The sequence below is a fragment of the Heterodontus francisci genome, chromosome 25 (genome assembly GCF_036365525.1).
Source record: "Heterodontus francisci isolate sHetFra1 chromosome 25, sHetFra1.hap1, whole genome shotgun sequence".
NCBI classification, from domain to species: Eukaryota; Metazoa; Chordata; class Chondrichthyes; order Heterodontiformes; family Heterodontidae; genus Heterodontus; species Heterodontus francisci.
In genome coordinates, this window is record NC_090395.1 from 65370937 (window position 1) to 65397323 (window position 26387).

Sequence of the window (26387 nt, forward strand, 5' to 3'; positions counted from 1 at the left end):
ATGTTGGGAAAATTAAAATCTCCTATCACCACCACCCTGTTGCTCCTACATCTTTCCATAATCTGTTTACATATTTATACCTCTATCTCACGCTCGCTGTTGGGAGGCCTGTAGTACAGCCCCAACATTGTTACCGCACCCTTCCTATTTCTGAGTTCTGCCCATATTGCCTCACTGCTCGAGTCCTCCATAGTGCCCTCCTTCAGCACAGCTGTGATATCCTCTTTGACCAGTAATGCAACTCCTCCACCCCTTTTACCTCCCTCTCTATCCCGCCTGAAGCATTGATATCCTGTGATATTTAGTTGCCAATCATGCCCTTCCCTCAACCAAGTCTCAGTAATAGCAATAACATCATACTCCCAGGTACTAATCCAAGCCCTAAGTTCATCTGCCTTACCTACTACACTTCTTGCATTAAAACAAGTGCACCTCAGACCACCACTCCCTTTGCGTTCATCATCTGCTCCCTGCCTACTCTTCCCCTTAGTCACGCTGACTTCATTATCTAGTTCCTTACAGGCTTTAGTTACTACCTCCTTACTGTCCACTGACCTCCTCATTTGGTTCCCATCCCCTTGCCACGTTAGTTTAAACCCTCCCCAACAGCGTTAGCAAAAGCACCCCCAAGGACATTGGTTCCAGTCCGGCCCAGGTGTAGACCGTCCAATTTGTAATAGTCCCACCTCCCCCAGAACCGGTCCCAATGTCCCAAAAATCTGAACCCCTCCTTCCTGCACCATCTCTCAAGCCACGCATTCATCCTGACTATTCTTTCATTTCTACTCTGACTATCACGTGGCACTGGTAGCAATCCTGAGATTACTACCTCTGAGGTCCTACTTTTTAACATGGCTCCTAACTCCCTAAATTCTGCTTGTAGGACCTCATCCCGTTTTTTATCTCGTTTTAAGTTTTAATCTCGTTTGCTATAGGCAAGGAGGACTCTCCTACAAGTCTCTAACTTACTGAAAGGAATAGCCATGGTCAATGATATTGGTGACCTGTTTAAAGTCCTGATTCATGGTCGAGATATGATCTGCCTGGAACTGAGTCCTGACTTTGCAAGTCAACAAAAATCTTCAAGCAGGTCATTTGTAAAATCACCTTTTGTGTATCACGCACAGGTAAATTGTTGAAAATTATTCCTAACTTTGTTGAATAGGTGGGAAAAGAGTTCATTATTTACACAAACATTTTAGAAGAACCTATACTCGCCGAACTTACTGCACTTTGGCAAGAAATTAAGCTCTGGGTTTTATCGTTTCTCTTACCAGGTATATGAAAGTAACTATTTAGGTAGAATGTTTCAAGAATTGACCTGTAAGTAATATTTTAGCATGTACCATTATGCCATGTCAGGTGCTTTGTCTTGAAAATTTCCTTACTAACAGTGAATGTACAGATATATGAAAATACAAACAATGATTGACAAGAAAAGACCCTCTGGTCTATCCAGCCTGTCCCACATAATTGGATATCATGTGTGTCACAATATATACATGCTCCCCCCGCACCTAAAACCATGTAATCTCCTGGGAGAAGTAAGAAACCAGAAAAAATACAGGCCAACTTGGGCAAGAAAACATGGGAAATTTGTCTCCGAGCCCCCTCAGCGATAAAACTAGTCCAGGAGATCACTTTGACCCCGATAACTCTATACAGTACCTACCTTTTCATGTGAGATGATCTCCACCCCAGCTAGAAATAGGCCCAGCTATCTCGCTTGGCAAAATTCAGCCAATTGGCATCCAGCCCATGTGAATTATTCAATTCATTGGCCCTTTCCATTTGGGATTGGAATTCTTTTACAAAGTTAGTCGTAGAGCGCTGTTACATTGCTTCATGAGTGTATTACTGACTTCAGCACACCCTGGATCTAGGCATTGGTACAAGAGCTGATTGCCAGAGAGCTGTTGTCACCATCAGGGAGCATTTGACCAAATATCGTACAAAGAATTCCAAGCAAAATTGAGGTCAATGAGAGACAAAAAGGAAAATCCTCCTGTGGCCGAATTCATATCTGAGACAGGAAGATGGTTGTGATAGTCAGAGGCCAACTTATTGTAGATTATATTGTTGTTGCCATCCTCAGGCAACATCCTTGGCCCAACCACCCTCGGCTGCTTCTTCAATGATTTTCTCTGTGCATAAGGTCAGGAGTGAGTCTATTTGCTGATGATTGTACACAACTTCACAGCTGTATTCACAACTCCTTTGATACTCCTGGTACAAAAGGTGAATTCACACGGGATCAGAGGTGAGCTGGCAAGATGGATACAGAACTGGCTCGGTCATAGAAGACAGAGGGTATCAGTGAATGGGTGTTTTTCTGAATGGAGGGATGTGACTAGTGGTGTTCCTCAGGGATCAGTGCTGGGACCTTTGCTGTTTGTAGTATATATAAATGATTTGGAGGAAAATGTAGCTATTCTGATTAGTAAGTTTGCAGACGACACAAAGGTTGGTGGAGTTACGGATAATGATGAGGATTGTCAGAGGATACAGCAGGATATAGATCGGTTGGAGACTTGGACGGAGAAATGGCAGATGGAGTTTAATCCGGACAAATGTGAGGTAATGCATTTTGGAAGGTCTAATGCAGGTGGGAGGTATGCAGTAAATGGCAGAACCCTTAGGAGTATTGACAGGCAGAGAGATCTGGGCGTACAGGTCCACAGGTCACTGAAAGTGGCAACGCAGGTGGATAAGGTAGTCAAGAAGGCATACAGCATGCCTGCTTTCATCGGTCGGGGCATAGAGTATAAAAATTGGCAAGTCATGTTGCAGCTGTACAGAACCTTAGTTAGACCACACTTAGAATATTGCGTGCAATTCTGGTCGCCACACTTCCAGAAGGACGTGGAGGCTTTAGAGAGGGTACAGAAGAGGTTTACCAGGATGTTGCCTGGTCTGGAGGGCATTAGCTATGAGGAGAGGTTGGAAAAACGCGGATTGTTTTTCACTGGAACGACGGAGGTGGAGGGGCGACATGATAGAGGTTTACAAAGTTATGAGCGGCATGGACAGAGTGGATAGTCAGAAGCTTTTTCCCAGGGTGGAAGAGTCAGTTACTAGGGGACATAGGTTTAAGGTGTGAGGGGCAAAGTTTAGAGGGGATGTGCGAGGCAAGTTTTTTACACAGAGGGTAGTGAGTGCCTGGAACTTGCTGCCAGGGGAGGTGGTGGAAGCAGATACGATAGCGACGTTTAAGAGACATCTTGACAAATACATAAATAGGAAGGGAATAACAAAGAACAGTACAGCACAGGAACAGGCCATTCGGCCCTCCAAGCCTGCGCCGATCTTGATGCCTGCCGAAACTAACACCTTCTGCACTTTCGGGGCCCATATCCCTGTATTCCCTGGGATATGGGCCCCGGAAGTGCAGAAGGTTTTAGTTTAGGCAGGCATCAAGATCGGCGCAGGCTTGGTGGGCCGAATGGCCTGTTCCTGTGCTGTACTGTTCTTTGTTCTTTGATAATGCACCTGGACAACATCCAGGCGTGGTTGATGAGCAGCAAGTAACATTTGCATGACATAAAGACTATCTGCACCATGAAAAGGCCCAACCACCCCCACCAACAACACCCACCCCCCCAACCCCACCTCTTCCCTATTTCAGCAAAGCCATGTCTCCACCATCTACATCTTGGCACCACTGACTAGAAAGGAGCTACACCAGCCATATCAACACTGTGGATACAAGTGCAGGATGGAAGCTGTAAATGGAAAGTGTTCTGCAATGAGTGGCTCAACTCCTGACTTCCTTAAGAAGTCTGCATTATGTATAAGGCTCTAGTAAGATGGAATAACCATAAATTCCTTGGAAGGGTGCAGTTACAGTAACTCTCTGGGAGCTTCATACCAGCTGGAATAAAACAATCTGCTTGATTAATGCTCCTATCATTGAGTTCAATATTCATACCTTCCACCACCAGTGCACTGCGGTTGCAGCATGTACAATTTATAGCTTGCACTGTAACAATTCACCGAAGTTAGTTGGACAGCAACTCACTGCCCTATAACATCTACCAGCAAGGTAATGGAAACACTGAGTCACACACCATCCTGACTTGAAAATATAACCATTATTCCTTTATTGTCACTGACTCAATATCCTGGAATTTCCTACCTAACACCATTGTGGGAACACCACCATGAGGACTGCAAGATTCAAGGAAAGATGCCAGCACCACATTCTCAAGGGAACTACAGATGGGCAATGAATCCAAAATTGATGACATTGCCAGAAAAGTCATCATTGGAAAGAAGCCCTGTTCTTATTCCTGTGGTAAATATGGTGTTATTTTAGCTATAATGCAGCTATAATTTATGATGAGAATTGGATAATAGTCATTTCTGTTCTTGTGCTACTAAAACATGCAATAAATTTCCAATTGCATTGTGTTTATTAATTGGTTAATGTACCTGGAATGATCACTAATTGATTGACATTACATGGGCCCTTAGTTTCGTTTATTTATTCAGTGTAATTAATTCATAGAACGAAAACGTTACTCAGGACTCAAAATATGCAGTTCCACTCCTCCACTGAAATAATGACCTCTCAGGTATGTGTTGACAGAATGAATGGTGCCACGTCCCAGTATTTATCTAGCTGGGACACCCATTGGAGGGAGGTCTGGAAATTGTGGCGTTCTTGTCGAACTGCTGGAGTGGATTTATTTATTTATTTATTTATAGATACAGCACTGAAACAGGCCCTTCGGCCCATCGAGCCGACCAACAACCACCCATTTATACTAACCCTACAGTAATCCCATATTCCCTACCACCTACCTACACTAGGGGCAATTTACAATGGCCAATTTACCTATCAACCTGCAAGTCTTTGGCTGTGGGAGGACAGCAGAAGAGCGAAGTAAAGGCTAAAGATTGGCCCCTTTCCCACGAAGGTCGCTTTCCCTTGCAGCAGCTGATCATTGTGGGATCCACTTCTGTGAGAAAATCTTCCTTTACCCAGCTGATGGTCCCCTTGCCATCCTTCAGAAAGAACAACCAATATGTTGAGAGTCCCAAAGGTAGGAAGTTGAGCAGGTGTATCCATCCTGCCAGTCACGTCCCCATTGGTGATGCCCAATTTTGAAGGGGGTGGGGGGCGTGTGCACAAGAACTGCCCTACCTTAAACCTCTCCCCACAAACACCAGCACTGCTCTGATGGGGCAAAAACCAGATTAACAGGATCCTGCCCCAATTTCCAAATTCACCTGCTCTAGTAGCTTCCAAAGATGCTAGAAATATCGTGAATTTTGGAGCCATCAACTGGCGAGTACAAAAAAACCTCCACAGATTCAGCCTGAAAATGGCAAATCTAGCCGAGCCTTGGAAAGCAGAGAACGCAAAAATACACGTAAATATTTACACTTAGCATGAGCTTACTTAGTGAACTCACAATAATCTCATCACGCAAATGTTTCACGGAAATATTACACGTGATGTGATGAATAAAGCTGGCAAAAAAGACTGGAAATTAATTTTTGAATTACAGCAGGCAAATATTGAGTGCAATCATATAATCACATTAATGCACTTGTTAAAGCAATGGGCTGAGCATGTCATAACTTTTTAGTCATTAATATAGTATTGCTGTCATTTCTACATTAACAAATAAATGAGTGGCGCAGTGGTTAGCACCGCAGCCTCACAGCTCCAGGGACCCGGGTTCGATTCTGGGTACTGCCTGTGCGGAGTTTGCAAGTTTTCCCTGTGAACGTGTGGGTTTTCGCTGGCTGCTCTGGTTTCTTCCCACAGCCAAAGACTTGCAGGTTGATAGATAAATTGGCCATTGTAAATTGCCCCTAGTGTAGGTAGGTGGTAGGAATATGGGATTACTATAGGGTTAGTATAAATGGGTGGTTGTTGGTTGGCACAGACTCGGTGGGCCGAAGGGCCTGTTTCAGTGCTGTATCTATAAATAAATAAATCAATAATATGCGTACTATTCTCTGAATCTATTGAATATAACAACACACCATCTTGCATTGTGAAAATCAAAGGTTATAAAAAGCTTTATGGGCACATACTTATAGACAAATATAACACTGCATGGGTCTGTCAAATACAAGTCGTAGTTTTTGCAAACACCTGAAGAGAAAGGTAACAAAGTAATTTCTCTCCATCTGGACTTGGATCATTCTATTTTCTTCCTTACCTGATAACGAAACAGCGATGAGCATAATTGTAAATTCAATGTTTTTCATGTTTAAAACGATCCAGCCAATATTGCAGACAGAATGTCACTTTGTGCAGTCTGGTTTTATTCGGAAACTGTGGTCTCCTTCCTATCTGTTAGATAGAAATCACGGACTTAGTAATAATGAAATGTTTGCCATCAGTTACGCAAAGGCTATTGCGAGGTTATCTGTTATCCAATGTCACTCCCTGTTTTTAGTGGTTTGAAACTTTGTCATATCAGGTGATATTCTAATATTCACTCATTTACATTTCTTGCCCATGTTGCATAGATCCAATCACAACTAAAGTTGTCCTCAGTCTACACATTGTATCAGAATCACTGTTACATATATTAAATACTAAACAGACTGGACTACATTCTGTGACAAGAACAGTATTTGAAATATTATGTTTTTAAGAAACTTGGCTGGCTTGGGTTACTGACATATTTGGAGGATGAGCAGGCAGATAACACGTGCTTTGTTCATGAATATCTGTAAAAAATTAAGCGATTAAATATGTTTGCAGATTCCTTGGGTTTTTCAGCTAGTTGGGTAACAGGGTAACACTCCCAAGTTCCAGCTCCACCCCTGGATTTCTATAGCAGTATCGGGAATAGATTAGTGCTGTGTCAGCTGTAGTTCAGTTGGTAGCACCTCTGAGTCAGAAGGTTATGAGTTTAATCCCCATTCCAGAGGCTAGGCTGAAGCTTCAGTGCAGTACTGAGGGGATGCTGCACTGTCAAAGGTGCCATCTTTTGACTGAGATGTTAAAGCAAGGCTCTGTTTTTCCCTTTGTAAAAGATCCCACAACACTATTCGATGAAGAGCAGGTGAGTTGTTCCAGTGTCCTGGCCAACATTTATCCCTCATCCAACATCACTAAAACGGATGAGCTAATTGAAAGCTTCTGATGAAAAGTATTAACCTGAAGTTATAACTCGGTTTCTCTCTCCACAGATGCCGCCTGATTTGCTGAATATTTCCAGCATTTTCAGTTTTTTAAACAGATTATCTGGTCATTATCTCATTGCTGTTTGTGGGAGCTTGCTGTGCATGAGTTGGCTGCTGCGTTTCCTACGTTACAAAAGTGACTTCACTTCAAAAGTACTTCATTGGTTGTAAAGCACTTTGGGAAGTCCTGAGGTTGTGAGAGGCACTAAATAAATGCAAGTTTTCCCTTTTTTTCCCATGAAATAGAAAGAACTTCTGGTATGCTTACGTTTCCTCACCTGTCTGGGCTTCAGTGTTCCAGGTAGAAACCCTCTTTTGACACAAAGGAATGTTGTTTCCCTTGCTCTGTAGGGGAACACTCTTGGATGCCTCTCAGGAAAGGTCCTGCAGCTGGAACTTCCTCCAGGAAGTCAAAACTGGAGATTATCTGTTCACCAAGCATCTTCATCCATTTAATAAAGAGCTCTAACAAGTTTTTCTGAAGATGAGCTGGGATTCCTGATATTTGTATCCAGAAAAACCTACGAAGAATTACTCCCTCAGCACTTTTTTCAAAGTACCCATAGCTAACTTGACTATCATTAGTCTGAAGTCTGATCTGCAGGAATGCACAAAGCCTATTTATGTAGAAATTGTGTTAGCAAATAATATTGATCAGCAACCTAGATGTTGTCAACACATATTTGACACTAGTGACTGACGGGTGCTCACTCAGATCCAAGGACATCAGAAGATGCTATTAGTGGGCCTTACACCGTGATACTCGCTGACATCACAGGATCTGATGGGAACAGGCAGCAAGGCAAGGGAGGGAGAAAAGATAAATATTTCTCTTGCAGCCCCAACAGATCATTGTACCCAGAGGAATTCGGGCTCCTGATCTCCAATGGCAGATTACTTCCCATATTATGTGAAAAAGACAACTGGGCTAATTTGCCAAGTCTGCACCTGAGTTTCAGATCTGTGCTGTTGTTAGCAAGGGGTCATACCAGCAGCACTAACTACCTTTGTCTTATGACTGCAGTTTACATAATTTGTTGAATGAATGTGTTTTTAAAATTTGTTTATGGGATCTGAGCATCGCTGGCAAGGCCAGCATTTTTTGCGCATCCTTAATTGCCCTTGAGAAGGTGGTGGTGAGCTGCTTTCTTGAACCGCTGCAGTCCTTGGGGTGTAGGTACACCAACAGTGCTGTTGGGAAGGAAGTTCCAGGATCTTGACCCAGCGATAGTGAAGGTACGGGGATATATTTCCAAGTCAGGATAGTGTGTGACATGGAGGGGAACTTGCAGGTGTTGGTGTTCCCATGCGTCTGCTGCTCTTGGTCTTCTACGTGGTACAGGCCTTGAGTTTGGAAGGTACTGTTGAAAGGTAAAACTAAAAGCCACATACTCAAACCAAGTGTTTGTAAAGTTTTAATATCATTGTGGAAGAAAAGAAAGTATAATAATTTTAACATGTCATCATACACAGATGATAAAGTAACAGGTATCTGGGGGTTAACAATCCTTCACATGCTGCAAAGTTAGATTTATAAAGTTGTGAGTTAGTGTGCCATTAGTACCTCAGTAAATACATCAGCTAAGTTGTTGATGTATTGCTAATTATGTTGTATTTAGTTATCATTCTTCGAAAGACATTTCTAAACGTATTCCTTTGAATTCAGGTATAGTTCTGCTTCAAGATTGATAAAACAAATAGGATTTCAAACTTCTATTTGAACAATTGCAGTCTTTAGTTTTGTTTATGTACCTGGGAACAAATACTCATTACTTTAAAACAGTTTATAACACAATTCATTATCTCCCATAACATAAAACACATTCTATCACATTTCATGTCATCCTCCTATTTACCCATTGCGTTAAACTGATCAGATTCAATGATGAAGAATATTTGTCACCTTAGGATTCCTTCGTAATAAATTATGAATATTCAGTTCATTCACAGCCTCTGGTTGATTGTGTATTTGACACTTATACATGTTTCTTTTTCATAATACAACAGTCACGTGAAAGATTTGATGTAATACAGGTTAACTGTACAGCTCAGTAATTATTGATCAGCTAGGCAAAGGATATAGACTAAGACTACAATATAAATTAAAAGAAGAACCATTCTATTTGACTCTACTTAGTAGTGATTTAATTAGCTATTTACATAGATGCCGATTGGCTGTGGGCTATCATATGTTGGCACACTCCAAAGGAATCAATTGGCGACCTCATGTCAATCATATTGGGCTAGATTTTGGGGTCAGTTACGAAATAATGGTGCTCACTGTTGACCTCGAAGAAAGCTGCCCTCAAAGTGCTACTGATCTCTGTGGCCTGAACATCCCCTTTCCCGATGGCAGTTTAAATATGGCACCAAGTCAAGGGGATCGCCAAGTTTGCAGCAGCAGTGATGTCAGCAAGCAGGGTAAGCAGCCAATCACATTGACGTATTCTCACAAACCAGGAAGTGGTTCAATAAAGGGTGTAAGGACAAGCCCAGCAATTACAGGCCAGTCAGTTTAACGTCGGTGATGGGAAAGCTTTTAGAAATGATAGTTGAGGACAAAATTAATAGTCACTTGGACAAATGTGGATTAGTTAAGAAAAACCAGTATAGATTTGTCCAAGGCAAATTGAGTTTAACTAACTGGCTTGAGTTCTTTGATGAGATAACAAAGGATTGAGAAGGGTAATGTAGAGTACATGGACTTCCAAAAGGCATTTGATAAAGTTTCATATAAACAGGCTTGTCAGCAAAGTTAGAGCCCATGGAATAAATGGGACAGGAGCAGCATGGATATGAAATTGGCTGCATGACAGGAAACAGAGAGTAGTTGTGAACAGTTGTTTTTTGGACTGGAGGAAGGTATATAGTGGGGTTCCCCAGGGTTCAGTGTTGGGACCCCTAGTTTTCTTGATATATATTAATGGCATAGATGTGGGTGTACAGGGCACAATTTCAAAATTTGCAGATGACACAAAACTTGGAAGTATTGTGAACTGTGAAGAGGATAGCGATAAATTTCAAGAGAACACAGACAGGCTGATGGATCAGGCGGACAAGTGGCAGATGAAATTAATGCACAAAAATGTAAAGTGATTCATTTTGGTAGGAAGAATGAGAAGTGGCAATATAAATAAAGGGTACAATTTTAAAGTGGGTGCAGGAGCAGAGGGACCTGATACGTACACAAATCATTGAAGGTTGCAGGGCAGATTGAGAAAGTGGTTAATAAAGCATATGGGATCCTGGTCTTTATAAATAAGGGCATAGAGTAGAAATACAAGGAAGTTCTGATAACCTATATAAAACATTGGTTTTCCCACAACTGGAGTATTGTGTCCAATTCTGGGCACCACAACTTTGGACAGATGTGAAGACATTAGAGAGGGTGCAAAAAGATTCATGTGAATGGGACCAGAGATGAGTAACTTCAGTAATGTGGATAGCTTGGAGAAGCTGGGGTCTGTTCTCCTTGGAGAAAAGAAAATTAAGAGGAGATTTGTTAGAGGTGTTCGAAATGATGAGGGGTCTGGACAGAGTAGATAAGGAGAAACTATTCCCATTGGTAGAAGGATCCAGAACCAGAGGACACTGATTTAGGGTGATTGGTAAATAAAGCAACAGCGAAATGAGGAAAAACATTTTTACACGGCGAGTTGACAGGATCTGGAATGCACTGCCTGAGAGTATAGTGGAGGCAGATTCAACCAAGGCTTTCAAAAGAGAATTGGATAATTATCTGAAGGGAAAAGATTTGCAGGGATTTGGGAAAAGGTGGGGGATTGGGACCAGGTAGGTTGCTCTAGCAGAGAGCCAGCATGGACACAATGGGCTGAATGGCCTCCTTCTGTGTTGTTACCATTCTATGATTTGACGAGCCTCCTCCTGCTCTGTTTACTTCATCTCAACCTATCAGCATATCCTACTATTCCTTTCTACCTCATGTATTTATCTAGCTTCCCTTTAAAGGCACCCATGCTATTCGCCTTAACCATTCCATCAGATAGCAAGTTCTATGTTCTCACCATCCTCGAAGTAATGGCCCAGAATAGTCAAAAATTGGTGCATAAAATATTCAAGATTTTCTTTTCCCATAAAGATGCGAATTTACAGCACAAATTGAGCAAACATTTACAGGACAAATAAACATTAATATGTTTGAAATAAAGTTTTTCAGAATGGAAATTGCTGTGGTGTGGCAAGGACATTGAAACTGAGCATTGACAGAGTGTTGCAGGGGGGTTTATTTTACATTAAGAATCATCATAAGTGCTAAATGGGGTTTCAGCTGCAGTTACAGGAAATGGAGACTCTCCGAGGAAACTCATTCCTTGTCTTTTTTTAAATAATTGGTGAAATTTCCAATTGAACTAATCTAGAGTAGTGTTAACACCACTCATTCCCAATTGCAACGATCTAGAGTAGTGTTAACACCTCTCCTAGTTATATATTTTTATTGAATGGAACAAGCATCTGCACCCATTGATTTTCCAGCATTGCTGAGCACAAGTTGGTGATAGCTTCATCATGTTAAATAAACCCCAGTACCCTGAGCACCTTCAGTATAGAACATAACCTAGAGAACAGGACTCCAATTGTAGTAAGCCATCAGCATTAAATAAAAATAGGCACACCAACAGTAATTGCAATGATGGGAAGCAAGAAAACATTCTAGAGAACAACACTGTTTAACAGCAGTGATTCTCTATGAATCATTGCAGAAACAATTTTTGCCACTTTACAGCAATGTTCTTCAAACTAAATTGTTAAAAATTTCAAAGATCAATTAAATATTATTTTGCCTACACATAGTGAATAGTCAGGAAGAAATTACAGCAGTGTATATTGTCCCGTGTTAATCTGATGCAGTATGTGTCCGGGTGACACAGCCACAGTAGATGAACAGGTCCATAAAAGTACAGGACTGTCCATCAACGTCTGTGGTTCGCCCATCCATCCATCCTTTGCTAATGAGCAGGATACTTTCTATTTTTCTGTTTTCTCCCAGTTTTGAATATTGTCTGGAATTTTGCCAGAATGAGGGTGACTGTCCAGCAACATTCCCTCTAATTTTTCTTTATTGTGTGCGGCCTATTTGTTGCACTGCGCAGTCCCTTTAAGATTGCCGCATGGCCACGCACCAGTGCAGCTTAGAGGGAACATTGCTGCTTAGGTAAGCAGGCTGTCAGTGATGCTGACTGTGATGTCACAGGCTATAGGTACTTAGGAACAGGAGTAGGTCATTCAGCCCCTTGAGTCTGCTTCCCCATTCAATTAGATCATGGCTGAGCCGTGTCTTAACTCCATCTACCCACCTTGGTTCCCCTTAATACCTTTGATAAAGCATTATAAGGAAATATACCATTGTAATTCTGTATGAAACACAATTGTTGCCATTTCACAACAATGTTTTGTTTTATTCATTCATGGGATGTGGGCGTCGCTGGACAGGCCAGCATTTATTGCCCATCCCTAATTACTCTTGAGAAGGTGGTGGTGAGCTGCCTTCTTGAATCGCTGCAGTCTATGTGGTGTAGGTACACCCACAGTGCTGTTAGGAAGGGAGTTCCAGGATTTTGATCCAGTGGCAGTGAAGGAATGGCAATATAGTTCCAAGTGAGGATGGTGTATGACTTGGAGGGGAACCTGCAGGTGCTGGTGTTCCGTGCATCTGCTGCCCTTGTCCTTCTAGGTGGTAGAGGTCGCGGGTTTGGAAGGTGCTGCCTAAGGAGCCTTGGTGCGTTGCTGCAGTGCATCTTGTAGATAGTACACACTGCTGCCACTGTGCGTCGGTGGCGGAGGGAGTGAATGTTTGTGGATGGGCTGCCAGTCAAGTGGGCCGCTTTGTCCTGATGGTGTTGAGCTTCTTGAGTGTTGGAGCTGCATCCATCCAGGCAAGTGGAGAGTATTCCATCACACTCCTGACTTGTGCCTTGTAGATGGTGGACAGGCTTTGGGGAGGTGCGGCCAGTAACTCATCTCCTGACTCCCCAAAGCCTGTAGTATCTCGCTTTTGAATGTCTCCTGCTGGTTTGTAGATGGTGGAGTATTATTTTCCCTACACATGGTGAATAGTCAGGATAAATTATAGTTGGGTAATAACTCTTTATACCTTTCCTTAACAAAAATCTATCAATTTCAGTTTTGAAATTTTCAATTATTCCTCCCCGCCTCCCGCCACCCTGAACCTCAACAGCTTTTTGGGGGCAAGAGTTCCAGATTTACACCAGCCTTTGTTTAAAGAAATGATTCCTGACATCATCCCTAAACTGTCTAGCTTAATTTAAAGTTTGCTTCCTTGCTCCGGAATCCACCCCTATCAGAGAAAATAGGGTAGATAGAGAGAAACTATCAGCTTCAAAGGACACCTGAAGGCAAAGGTCCCGAGGATTCATGCTACTGGCAAATATTGGAAAAAAGTGGGCATGCTGCCTGAGAATTTTCCAATATGCACCAGCTGCATGTGAGATAGAAAATTATACGTATAATGTAATGGAATAATTTACAATTTACAGGAATCTCGTTCTTCAAAAAGTGGGTCAAAAGTAACTTGCAGACGTCATGTTGGAAAAAAATTACTTTTTGAATACAACTGTAGAATACTCTGTTGGTTCTGAAGCAGGAGGCGTGGTAACCGATGGCTTGATTTTTTCCTGACTGTTGGAAGGTTTCACATTATCGGAAGTAGCGGAGTCCTCCTGAGCGTGATCGCTGGGCTGAATTGTCACAGTGGCATAGGTAACTCCTTCTTCCAACTCTCTGGACAGCTGAAGATAAAGAGTACGAAGGTGTGATTGATGGGACTGAAGTAATGAGACAATTTATCATTGAAAAACAAAAATAAAATTTCAGGTAATCTTTAATTTTAGAAAACAAACTCACTTTAAAGCATTATCAGTAAATAGGCAGTGAAATCAGTATTAAATGCAGCCACTTGAGTTAATCAGTAACTTAGTTTTTGGAAAGAATTTTAACCATTTCAGCACCGCTGTGGTACTCAAGGGATCACCAACAAGTATACCATTGGCAGAGGCTCCTTCAAAGTTTGATGTATAAAAATGCCTCAGTAGTTGAACCTGGTTGCATGAATTACAAGATCGTGTGTTTTAGCTTCATAGCTGATCTCCAACCAGTAAAAACCCAGGCCCCAAAATTCCGATTCTTGGATGCTTCTGCAACGGTTGGGGACCAGAAAAATGGGAAGGAACATCACAGCTCAAAGTTTTCCGCATGTGGAGGGTGGATAAGAGGGTAGGTTTTTCACTACTCCCCCCTGCATTCCCCACCCCCCGCCCCCCGGTCATCTCAATGTCAAGGGGGGAGCGAGCTGACGGGTTATCCTGACAATACTGTCCATTATATCCTCAGGAGGACTCAGCAGAAGTTTCACCAGCTGAGAGCTAGTGTGATCCCCACTGAGGCCCTGGGAAAAGGCCCAAAAACTCTCCCAGCCTAAGGCAATCGATTACTTTAAGTGCCCAGTACCCCCTTATGTTACAGTTTTCAAACTTCTCTTTACAGGCATTGGTGGCCCACCTTGAAGATACAGCAAACTCCATGCCTGGGATTTGTGATGGGTTCTAAGTCTTTCTCCATGATAGGAACATGGGAACAGGAGTAGGCCATCTATCCCCTTGAGTCTGATCCACCATTTTTTGTATTCAATTCATGTGATGTGGGCATCACTGCCAATCTAAACCAAAATCTATCATTTATTAACCTGTCCCTAATTGCCCTTGAGAAGCCTTCTTGAGCTGCTGGAGCCCATTTTTTTTTGCACCAGTTTTGTGCAACTGAATGTCTAGGCCATTTCAGAGAGGAGCTAAGAGACAGCCACATTGAGTTGGGTTTGGAGTCACAAACAGCGGAGACTGGGTAAGACTGGGTAAGAATGGCAGATTTCCTTCCCTAGAGGACATTCTTGAACCAGATGAGTTTTTACAACATTCAATGTTGTAGTTTCATGGTCCCCATTACTGATACTAGCTTTTTATTCCAAGTTTATTTAATTCACTAAATTTAAGTTCCTCAGCTGCTGTGGTGGAATTTGAACTCATATTTCTGGATCATTAAATGAGATCTCATGGTGGATCTGTGGCATAACTCCATATACCTTACTTTGCCTGATATCCTGTCATGCAGGCCCCCACCTGCCAAGAATGAGGCACATTAATTTCACCAGATGGACATTAAATTTCAAATTGTTCCATATTCCTATGGAAGAAGAGAAGGCCTGTAACAAGGGGTTGCCAGGCCCCTGGCTGGAAAGACATTTTTGCACATTAACAGACAGTGTTTGGGAACAAAGGAGCTATCCCCTGCTCCAATACAATCCACAAACAGACATGGTCAGACCAGTTAGTCACACGACTAACCTGCTTGGCAGTCTTTTTTTTCTGAATTGTACAGTTTTTTAAACTGGGAGTCTGGAGAAAGCTGTTTTGTTCCTGGTTTGAAAAAACCTCTCCTGGCTGACTCGCCACAGCCTCTCCTGTCTGCTCCCATCTCTTTCTCACGGAACTCCAAAAAACAACTGAAGACACATGAACCCCAAGAGAGAAACGTCTCCTACAGTGAACAAGTTTAAGAAGAATATTGGGCCCCAATGAAAAGCAAGATCTACCTACAAACAAGGACTCTACAGTGAGCTCGAAGAGCGATAACAAAAACTCTTCAGATATTGTCTCAAACCTTTCCACTTTATTTGTCCTCTGCTCTTTCTGTCCCTATTCTGTATGTGTGTAAGCGTATGCATGGTAGCATGGGCGCATCGTATATCCATAGGCGTTAACTGAATTAGAGTTTAAGTTTAATAAAATGTCACCTTTCTTCCTTAAACCTAAGAAAGCCTGTTTGTGCTAGTTTCTTTGACTTATGTTCAGAGATACAGCACTGAAACAGGCCCTTCGGCCCACCGAGTCTGTGCCGAACATCAACCACCCATTTATACTAATCCTGCACTAATCCCATATTCCTATCACATCCCCACCTGTCCCTATATATTTCCCTACCACCTACCTATACTAGGGGCAATTTATAATGGCCAATTAACCTATCAACCTGCAAGTCTTTGGCATGTGGGAGGAAACCGGAGCACCCGGAGGAAACCCACGCAGACACAGGGAGAACTTGCAAACTCCGCACAGGCAGTACCCAGAATCGAACCCAGGTCCCTGGAGCTGTGAGGTGCTAACCACTGCGCCACTGTGCCGCCCCAATTATAACTTATAATTGGAAAGTGGTGAACAAGGATTGACCAAGGGTGCGCTAATAACAGTGTGTTTAAAAATAAAACCCTGTTACAGTAAGACTAGGTGAAGGCTGAAAGGGAACCCCTAGACCTCTTTCTCACCTGGTTGTAACAATCCCTTCATAGCTCTGGTTAACAAAAATCTATCAACCTCAGATTTAACATTAACAATTGATCTAGCATCAACTGCCATTTGCAGAGGAGCGTTCCAAGATTCCCCATCTTTTATATGTAGAACAGTTTCCTAACTTAATTTCCATAAGGTTGGCTCCAATTTTTAGGCTATATTCACATGTCCTTTACTTCCCAAATAGCGGAAATTGTTTCTCTCTATCTACCTTATCAGTTTCCCTTAATATCTTGAAACACACCATGTTCAGGTCTTGCTGTGCCTCACTAGTATGGGACGGGGGAAGCGGGTGGGTGGAGGTTGTGTGGGTTGGAAATTGGAATTTGGTCCTACCCATAGTTTTTCTAACCTGTCCCCCACATACATTATGAAAAATGGGAGCCAGTCAGAAATAAAAAAACAGGTAGTTAAGAGGTTTAAAGCTACATTTTATAAGGGTAAAAGGCTAGATCTCATTAGGTTAAAAAAGGGAATTAAATTTAGAAATTGGACAAGGAATGAGAAGACGGGAAAATAGTGAGGACAGAAAGAGCAAATTTAAAGTATTATCTTTCTTGCTGTTAATTGAAATAATTTTTTCATTTCAGTTAACCTTGACATCTCTGTACAGGAACAATGCAAAAGGGAATACTGACTGGCAGAATTTAAAATAAAACAGTTTTATACTTTTAATTTAAATTCTGATTCAAGTATTCCCTTTTAGCTGTTCCCCAATCACAAATATCAAGGTTAGATAGAACATAAGTTCTACCCCAAAAAAGCACATAAAATTATGAAGTTCTCACAGCTGCCTTGAGATTACACTGCAGAATTATAGGTACGAACATTTATTTGAAGCTTCTTTGCTAGCTATTTTCATCAGTTAACACCACCACTAAAATGGCAGAGAATGCTACCGATATCGGAACTTGCTCCAAGTGGCATTCACCCACCAGCCCTGTGCTCGCTGACCTACAATGGCTTTGGATACGGCAACACCTCAAATTTTAAAATTCTCATTCTTGTTTTCAAATGTGTCCTTGACTTCACCCTTCCCTATCTCTGTAACCTCCTCCAGTCCTACAACCCTCTGAGTTCTCAGTGCCCCTCAATTCTGGCCTTGTTCATATCCCCGATGTTCATCACTTCACCATTGGTGGCTGCGCCTTCACATATGTGGCTCAGTGTCAAATTTTATTTGATAACACTCCTGTGAAGCGCCTTGGGACCTTTTACTATGGTGAAGGTCCTACATAAATGCAAGTTGTTGTTGTAGAGAGAAGAATTTGAGATGAATGCATAAAGTGTGTGTATTTATTATCCCAACACATCACTTCACAGACAGTAGATTCCACAGGCATTAAACCAGCCAGTATTGTCAAGAGGTTGCAGCCTTACCACAGAGTTTGACTTTGGAATAGAATTTTCTATTGTTGATTCCTTCTCTTTGTAGTCTAAAAAATGCAAACATAAAGGTAATTAATAAAGCCATTGAAAGCAGCAGGAGGATTTAACATCTGATTGTTTTTGTGTTGTATTAAATGCCATTTAGGAAAAAAAAAATTGCACTTTTTAATATTCTCAATTCAACATTAGGTGAAAAACTGGGATAAGTGAGAGTACTGTGGTAATTTTGTTCAATCATTGGGCTATACTTCATGAGTAGCTGACAACTTGAGCTATTGGGTAACAGTTAAAACCTTGCATTACAATAATTTATTACATAAGAAAACATTAACATCAAACATGGGTTTATATCAGTTACTTATTGTTAGGTAAAATGCTTCCAGTTTGTGTCAAGCAGTAATTTTTTTGATATATTCTGATAATATTTCACATTCAATCATCTTTTATTAACTTCAAATTGAACACAATTAATTTTATGTTTAGCTATTGGTAAAATTGTTCCTACCTATTTTTGTATGCATTAACTAATTGATCTCCTGTGGCATTTCTCTTGGACAAAAGTGGAAAAGAAAGGTTTTAGTCCTCCTGTAACTGTGTCTCTGCTTGTCTTCCAAGGATAGGTTTTAAAGGTTTCACTGGTGAAGATTCATTTCCCGTTTATGGGAACTGACCAGTTTCTATCTCCATTGGGGTCAATGGAAATGAAAAGTAGACGGTTTCTAACATGGGCAGCAGATCCACAACACTAGTTTTACACCCGGGCGGTGAGTTGCAAATTTGTTCCTGCTAAACTGTGCATGTGCTGTGGCTGTGCAGCAGCCTGGAAGGTACCGCACAGGCCTTGTTCCATGTTAACGTAGCTGTGCAAAATAATTTAAAGGTATTGCACATTGAATAAACTGGCCACGCACAACAACAAAATTTAACAGAGAACATTGTCCCCAGTCTTTAATTCTTTCTATTCCCACTTTGTCATTCCGTTTGCTTTCTACTCTTTGAGTCTCCTTTTTATACCCTTCAGGTTCTCGTACACTTTCACTTGCTGTTGTCTTCCAATCTCTTTGCCTGTCTCTGATGCTTTGTTTCATTTTTTTCTCTCTCTTTATGTTAGAAAAAAAGTAGATTTTTTTTTTCACATAAATCTCAAATGCCTTCCTGTGATTCATTCAGATTTGGTACAGCAATAAATAAGAGTGTTGCTGCAAAGGTTTTGTCAACAAATATGCTTATATATTTGCAGATGTTACTTTACATCATTTAATACTTGGATATTGTCCTTACAGAATTATGCCAGGGAGTTTGTAATTCAACAGAACCATTGGAAAGCTTATATGTTTAATTACATATGTATCCACCCAGAAAACCTGCAAAAAAATGACTCATGGCATCTAAAAAGCTGACGGACATAAATATATATCTTATGACGCACAAACTTCTCATAACTTAAGCTGCAAGCTTAACTTTTATTGCAAACCTAACCTATTCCCAGCTCCTTCCAGGCACACGTCAATGCTGACTTATGGTAATGCTGCCATGGAATGTAAAACAGTTGTACTCTTCTCACAATCACCTCACATGTTCACCTTCATATTGGTAGCCAAAAAACAGGGGAGGGAGGGCAATAGGGAGGGTAATTTTTATGCTCTCCCTGCAGTGGGTTTGGAGGTAGGGAGAGCACAAAGTTGGATGGGATTGTGGCAGGGGTGTTCCTGCCACTATCCCGCTTCTGCCAAAATTTAGTCTGGGGCGGGAAGGCCTGTGAATGGCCTTCCTGCCTGCCGCCAATTGAGGCCCTTAACTGGGCAATAAACACCCGCCCCAAGGGCCTCTTCCCACCACAGCCACAATTAGCCGTGTGGCGAGTGGCCATGACACCACATGGGAAGCATGCGCGACAAACCATGTGGGTTGCTTCCTGGCTCTGTTGGAGTGAGGGTTCCCTCGTTAAAAGGACTTTGTGCCTGAATGATGGACCCGGCATTGGGAAGGGGTGGGGGGGGGGGGTGGTGGGCCTGATGAGGGCCCCCCCCCCCCGCCCTTGCTGCCCACCCTCCTCCCCTGGGATTCCCACCTCGCGAGACACCTCCCACTCTGACCTACCGGAGGTCTGGTTCACGTGACATTCCTCGGCCTCTGGTAGGTGCAGCTACCGCAGCAGTCACTGTTTCCACCGTGGCTGATGCTGCAGCTACTGCCCTCTGATTGGCTGGCAGCTCTGCAAGGACGGGACTTCTGGCGATGGGGTCCTTGATCCTGTGGAAGGCCCACCGCTGTCCACTTAAAGTGCCTGTTTGGCACTTAATTCGACAGGCCTTCCGGAGAAGAGGTGACATGAGGATCTCGGTGTTGGTTACTCGGGACCCCCGCCGCCAGGATAAAATTCCTGTCAGAGAGTCAAGTGTGGTCTGATCTATCACTTATCTGTAAGGGGTTACCCTGTTCCCTCATTTATGCCTCTCCCCCTGTCGCCCTGGCAAAAGCTGTCAATGGATTAAGATACCTTTTTCTTTGAGCCAATGGTTGTAAGAATATTTGACTTACTATGCTGTGACATCCCTTTAATTGACTGCATCCCTTTGAATTCCACTCCACACCCATTCAAATCTTCACCTGGAGCTGTGAATGGTTAAGCACAAAGGCGGAGCCACAGAAATTGAGTGCCATCAACAGATTATCATTCTGGTGAAATTTGTACTGGTGAACCAATGTATATTAATTATATGGAAATTGGCTCTATTAACTGGTCACTCGTTTAATTTGCAGTTTGCATGGCCTTGCTGTGTACCCCCTGTCCTATTTAAGAACAATGACGATAGTTCATAAGTAATTCATGGAGTGTGAAATATCTCAGGATGTCCTGAGGACGCTGTATAAAATGAAACTCTTTTCATTGTCTAGATGCTTTTAGAGTTGAGGATTATTTGCCTGATTTAATTATTCTACAACTGAATCTAACTGTTAATAGTATAACAAATATGAAATTACTAGTGATTCCACATGAGATTATCTAATTAGATGATAGTTTTATTTACAAAGGAATCATTTAGTATTTGATAGCTCATTCATCTTGCTCTTGATATTTGTTTGAGTAATTATAATTGTTTCACTTCATCATTCGGTACCAAACTGAAACAGTCTCTTGATTTGCAGCACTGAAATGATAGAGAAAATACAGACAAGTGGTCCTTTTAATTAAGAAATAAAATCACCTTTGTGTTGCTAACATGGCTCCCGAGCATTTTAAAATCGTCAGAAAGAAACAATACACATTGCTATGTGCCATATACAAATTGCTACAATGTTACTGGCAATCCTGTCACCATTATATTATGCTGAATGGACAGAGCAACAGAGTTCCTATTCTTCGAAACAGATAAAGCAAGTACCGTCACTTTTGGCTGACTGCTTTGCTGAGATTGGTGCTAGGTTGAAATAAAAATATGAGGAGATTTCTATCCTGACAAGATGTATGTACTGCTGAAATGCAGGTGCAGGTAGCACCTCAACCATAAATCAAGACATGGTCCATTAAAAGTTGTTCCACGTCACGCGGCTGGTTTTTGTTTAGTTTCTTTGAAAGATGGATTTACTTTGTTGCATGAAGATTAGTTTCATTTCTGAACTTACCATTACCTTTGTGCTTTCTTATTTTTTTGATAACTAGGATCACGAGTCCAAGAAGCATCACCGTCAAAACTCCAAAGATTAGTCCGAGTGTTAGGAAAAGTCTTGGTGGTTTATGAAAAAGAGAGAGAAATTATATGAATACAGGGATAGGCATAATCAGGCACATATGGGCCATGCATGGTAATGCAACATTTTCAATATCTGCCATATCTCCCAGATGATATTACAGGGCAATGGAGTGGATTATTATCCAATGTCACTGAATTAATGGACCAACTATGATAGTTTAATAACAGATGAAAGGTGATCAAACTGAAACGTTAACTCTGTTTTTTTCTCCACAGATGCTGCCTGACTTGCTGAGTGTTTCCAGCGTTTCCTGTTTTTATTGTAGAATATTTTAATCCTTAAAATTATTACAAGCTGTGATGCTGAAACAAATACTCTCATTACAGATAATGCTAAAATTAACCTTGTTACTATAACATTAACCCTACATAACCAAAGTAGTGTCTTGAATACAGATTTCTTTTGCTCCACCATTAGCTGACATACCTTCAGCTGTCTAGGTCCTAAGTTCTGGAATTTCTTTCCTAAACCTGACCACGTCTTTACCACATCTCTCCTTTAAGTCGCTCTGTAAAACGTAGCTCTTTCGCTAAGCTTTTGGTCACTTCTCTTATCTCTTTATGCGGCTCAGTGTCCAATTTTGTCTGATGATACTCGTGTGAAGTGCCTTGTGATGTTTTACTACATTAAAGGTGTTATATAAATGCAAGTTGTTGTAATGGATGTTAAATTATAAAAAAAGAATTTACTATTGCTTGTCCTGTTGTCCCTTCCCCAAACCTCCACCCGACCCCAACAAGTCTTTCTCCTCTTTCTCTTTGTCTCCTATTTTTAACATTCTAATTCTGCACCTTTATTTCTAATCCCTTATGGATTAAAATTCTAGCAGGGCTGTCCCAAACTCCCCGCAAAACCTTGGTAGATGATCAGAGGATGCCCTGGAGAAACAGCGCAAACCTCTTTTAAAAAATGAATTGTTTAAAAAAAAAATTGACCTACCTTTCTGAGCCTCTTGGTCCCATCATTCAGTACACAGAAAACGGAACCACACCAGCATGCAAATGGCTTTACTAAAACTTGGAAAATGCCGTGTGGCAAATACCACACAACATGCTTTTCTAATACTGTCACAAAACAAAGAGAAGGGCTAAACTTCCCAAAGTTCTCCACGACTGATAGTTTGCCTTGCATCATGTCTGGGTCTGCTGTAGACTAATTGATAGAGATTGATTGCTATTATTAGTTATTGTACTGTGGGATTGCCAGGATAGTAGAAGCCAAACAAGGTGGATCTTGGTCTTTTTTTGTTTAGCAATTCCTATGTTCCTAAACTCAGGCTACATTATATCACTTGCAGGCAATGAAAACGGCGTGTGTATTGACTGCAAAGTCTTCAACCACTTAACACTGATATTCCTCCAATACTTAGACCAGAAGTATCAAGAAAGCCCCTATATTGACTTACTTCTGTAGGCATAAAACAATTAAACATTTTAAGTCATATGACTTAGTCACTTAACCATTGTGTAAACAGAACATCCATGAACCCCAGTCTAACATACTTTAAGTTACTCTCGAGCCATGCAGTGGATAGGGCTCGTTGCATGAATATCGAATCACACTGAAACCCAGGGAAAGCACTTCAATCAACGTATATCTGTTAAATCACAAAATTGTCTTCCCATTGCAAACTGTTATGATGTTAAATCGAGTTACAGTGAAGATTATAAGTGCTTTTGGTCAAAGATATTTCAGTTTTCAGATGTGGTTGACATGTAAAATACTGAATTAATGATATGTTATGAAAGCTACATTTCCCTAAAGCTCATAATTATACATGTCGCAAAAAAAACCTAACAATTACACTTTTATAAAGCGTATTCGTGTCATTTTAAGTTATTTTTCTGGTTTATTTTTAAATTCTCATCCTTTTCAAATCACTCCATCTCCTTGCCCCTCCCTATCTTTGTAAACTCCTGCAACTCCTCAACCCTCCGAGATATCTGCGCACCTCCAATTCTGGCCTCTTGAGCATCCCCAATTTAAATCTCTCCACCAGTGGCAGCCGTGCCTTCAGCTGCCAAGGCGCTAAGCTTTGGAATTCCCTCCCTATACCTCTCTGCCTCTCTTTTAAGATGCTCATTGAAACATACTGCTTTTACCAAGCTTTTGGTCATCTGCCCTAATATCTCCTTATGTGACTTGATGTCAAATTCTGCTTGATAAAGCTCCTATGAAGTGCCTTGGGATATTTTACTATGTTAAAATGCTAATCAACGATAAGTTATTGTTGTACTGGCAAGAGTTTGAGAAACCCATAATAGGTAAAATCACACAGCTGATAACTCCTATCTCTTGAGTTTCTGCTAGTTATGGGGATAATTCTTTGTTCATCCGGAGCAAATAGGAATATTGGATTAGTGCTACCCACCATTTTCTGACCAATTATTTCAATTTCCAATGCATGCCGTGTTCTCACTAGCACTACAGACTTGTAATGTACTGCCTTAGAGTTAGAATTAGTTACGTGAAGGCCATAAACACATGAATTGTGTCTCACTGACTTGATCTGTGCTGAGAAACTGAAATAACTCAAAGACTATCGCAAATTTCACATCCTAGTTATCTTTGTCATCCCGCTATATATGAGCTAAAATAATTCCACTAAATTTGCTTGGCACATACATAATTACGCTGAATCTTACGTATTCACTGAGGCATTATTACTGGATGCAAACTGATACAATTGTACAGGACTGTGAGGTTGTATGTTAAAAAGGTGCCTTTTCATTGATGGCAGCTGTGTTTGAATCAAACTCAAACTGATGGAAAGAAGATCTCCTCTCCTTGTCTACTCTAAAGGTTTGGATTTGAGTAGTCTTATCTCAGTCCACAATGGACAAAGGTCAATGGCACAATGCCACCCATAATTCAGCACCTGTTGACAATTCATTGGCAGTTAGGCCACAAGAGTTGTTGGAGGCAAATGAAAACTGGTGGAGTAGGAGGTTGTCTTCTGGGTCCAAGAGGGGGAATTTCCTCAGCGCTGTTGATTCATCAACAATCTTATTCACACGTGAAAACGGGGGTTTTCTGCTCAGCCTCTCCCAAGGTTACACCGGTAGAATGTGGGAAGCACCCAGGAAATTCACCCCCATTGTTTCAAGCACAATGTTAGGTTGGTGCTGGAGCTGAGAATTACATTCATTCTAAAGTACCGACATTCCCCATTTGGCAGAAACAGTTACCTGAACTTTGCCAGAGAAGTAAATGCACAATCTCTCATATGGCAGTCGGACATTTCACATTATTGTACTTGTGCAGAAATAAAACAAATGCTCAGAGTACATCAGTTCAAAAACATTTGACATTTACCTTAATCTTTCCTTGTCCTTAGGAAATAGGTTTTGATCTGTTAAAAATGATGTATCAAAATATTATTTGATTATTTACTAGCCTTGTGTGAAAGATTCACTCTCAACTACCAAGATCCATTTGCAGTGATTACTGATAGAAGACTGAAATTCTGATTAGATAGATCAAAATGCAACAGGTGGTTTTTCAATATTATCCTGGCTCACTCTTAACAGAATTATAATTTTAAATCTTGGAGATTTTACAAAATATATAATAGAGCTTGCATCAAATTATATAAACTTGTGATTGTGTAAAAATATATCATTGAAAAATATACACACTAATAAACATACATTTGTGTCCTACCTTTAGTAACTTTGAGTTCTGTGGGACTTAATTCATCCAGAAGGTGAGGTATTTCTATTCCACACCAGTACCACCCCTTATCGTTTGTTGTTAATCGCTCCATATGTACTGTAAGTATTCCTTTTACATTATCAGCTTTAATTTTTATTCTGTCATCATGGCTTTTCCTCTCAGCGCCTTGGGTTTGCACTAAAACAGTACAGCTTCTTCGGTAGTAACCTCTGCACCAGTACTTCTGATAACTTTTATAATATGTGTCAAATTTGCATGTGATATCAACTGATTTTCCCTCTGTTGCAGATTTTACTTTTGGTCCACTTATTGCAGCGTGCGTAACTGTAAATTTGAAAATATTTTAAAGTACAATTGTTGAACACTTCAGAGAAACATAAAAAAATTAAAATTGATGCTCCCTTGTAACTGACTCTATAACTGTTCCACTCATTTTTTTTCTGTGACCTCCTGTCTCTTTGTTTGCCTTTCATTTGCTCTGTCTGGCTGCCTCATTGTCCTTTCTGTAGCTCTCTGTCTGTTTTTTATTTACTGACTCTCCTCTTGCTTCGGTATTTCCCACTGTGTCTACATGGTTGTTACCAATTTACTGAGTTTTGTTTCCTTTACATTGTTGAGGACAAAGGCACACAGCCAGAAACAAAAGTGCACTGAGTTGGCGAAGTGGATTTGGGTCAGGCAGAAGAGGTGAGATAAGGGTGGAGAGAGGCTTTCTGTAAGGTTCCAAAATACATAGGGATTTCAGAGAAACTGGGAGATAAGTGATGAGTTGAGCTGGTATGTATCGAGGTAGAATTTATCCAAAATCAGACCCTTGTACCCTAAACTGATTGAAGTTGTATTGGGCCGAGACTTGTGAAAGTCCCTGGTACTGGTTCAAAAAAGAACTGGTGCAACACACATGAGCGAATCTGAAACAGGAGATGCAAACTTGGGTATGATAAGAATGATAGACTAGATAATAGAGCAGGGAAACTTACATTTTAAGAACAGAGCAAGGCGTGGGTAAAGTGACGACAGAGTACAGCTTGAACTGAC

General features: G+C 41.2%; 1 protein-coding gene across 1 annotated transcript in view; it reads right to left on the reverse strand.

The window, feature by feature from the left end:
- The window catches only part of LOC137384035 (polymeric immunoglobulin receptor-like), a 64078-nt gene that overhangs the window by 30632 nt on the left and 7059 nt on the right, over positions 1-26387 (reverse strand). The window contains exons 2-8 of the mRNA XM_068057600.1: positions 25338-25673; positions 24990-25026; positions 21546-21646; positions 20460-20534; positions 17910-17965; positions 13732-13919; positions 6177-6262 (exon numbers count right to left, since the gene is read on the reverse strand). Coding sequence (XP_067913701.1) covers positions 6177-6262; positions 13732-13919; positions 17910-17965; positions 20460-20534; positions 21546-21646; positions 24990-25026; positions 25338-25673 — 879 coding nt within the window. The remainder of the gene's footprint in view (positions 1-6176; positions 6263-13731; positions 13920-17909; positions 17966-20459; positions 20535-21545; positions 21647-24989; positions 25027-25337; positions 25674-26387) is intronic.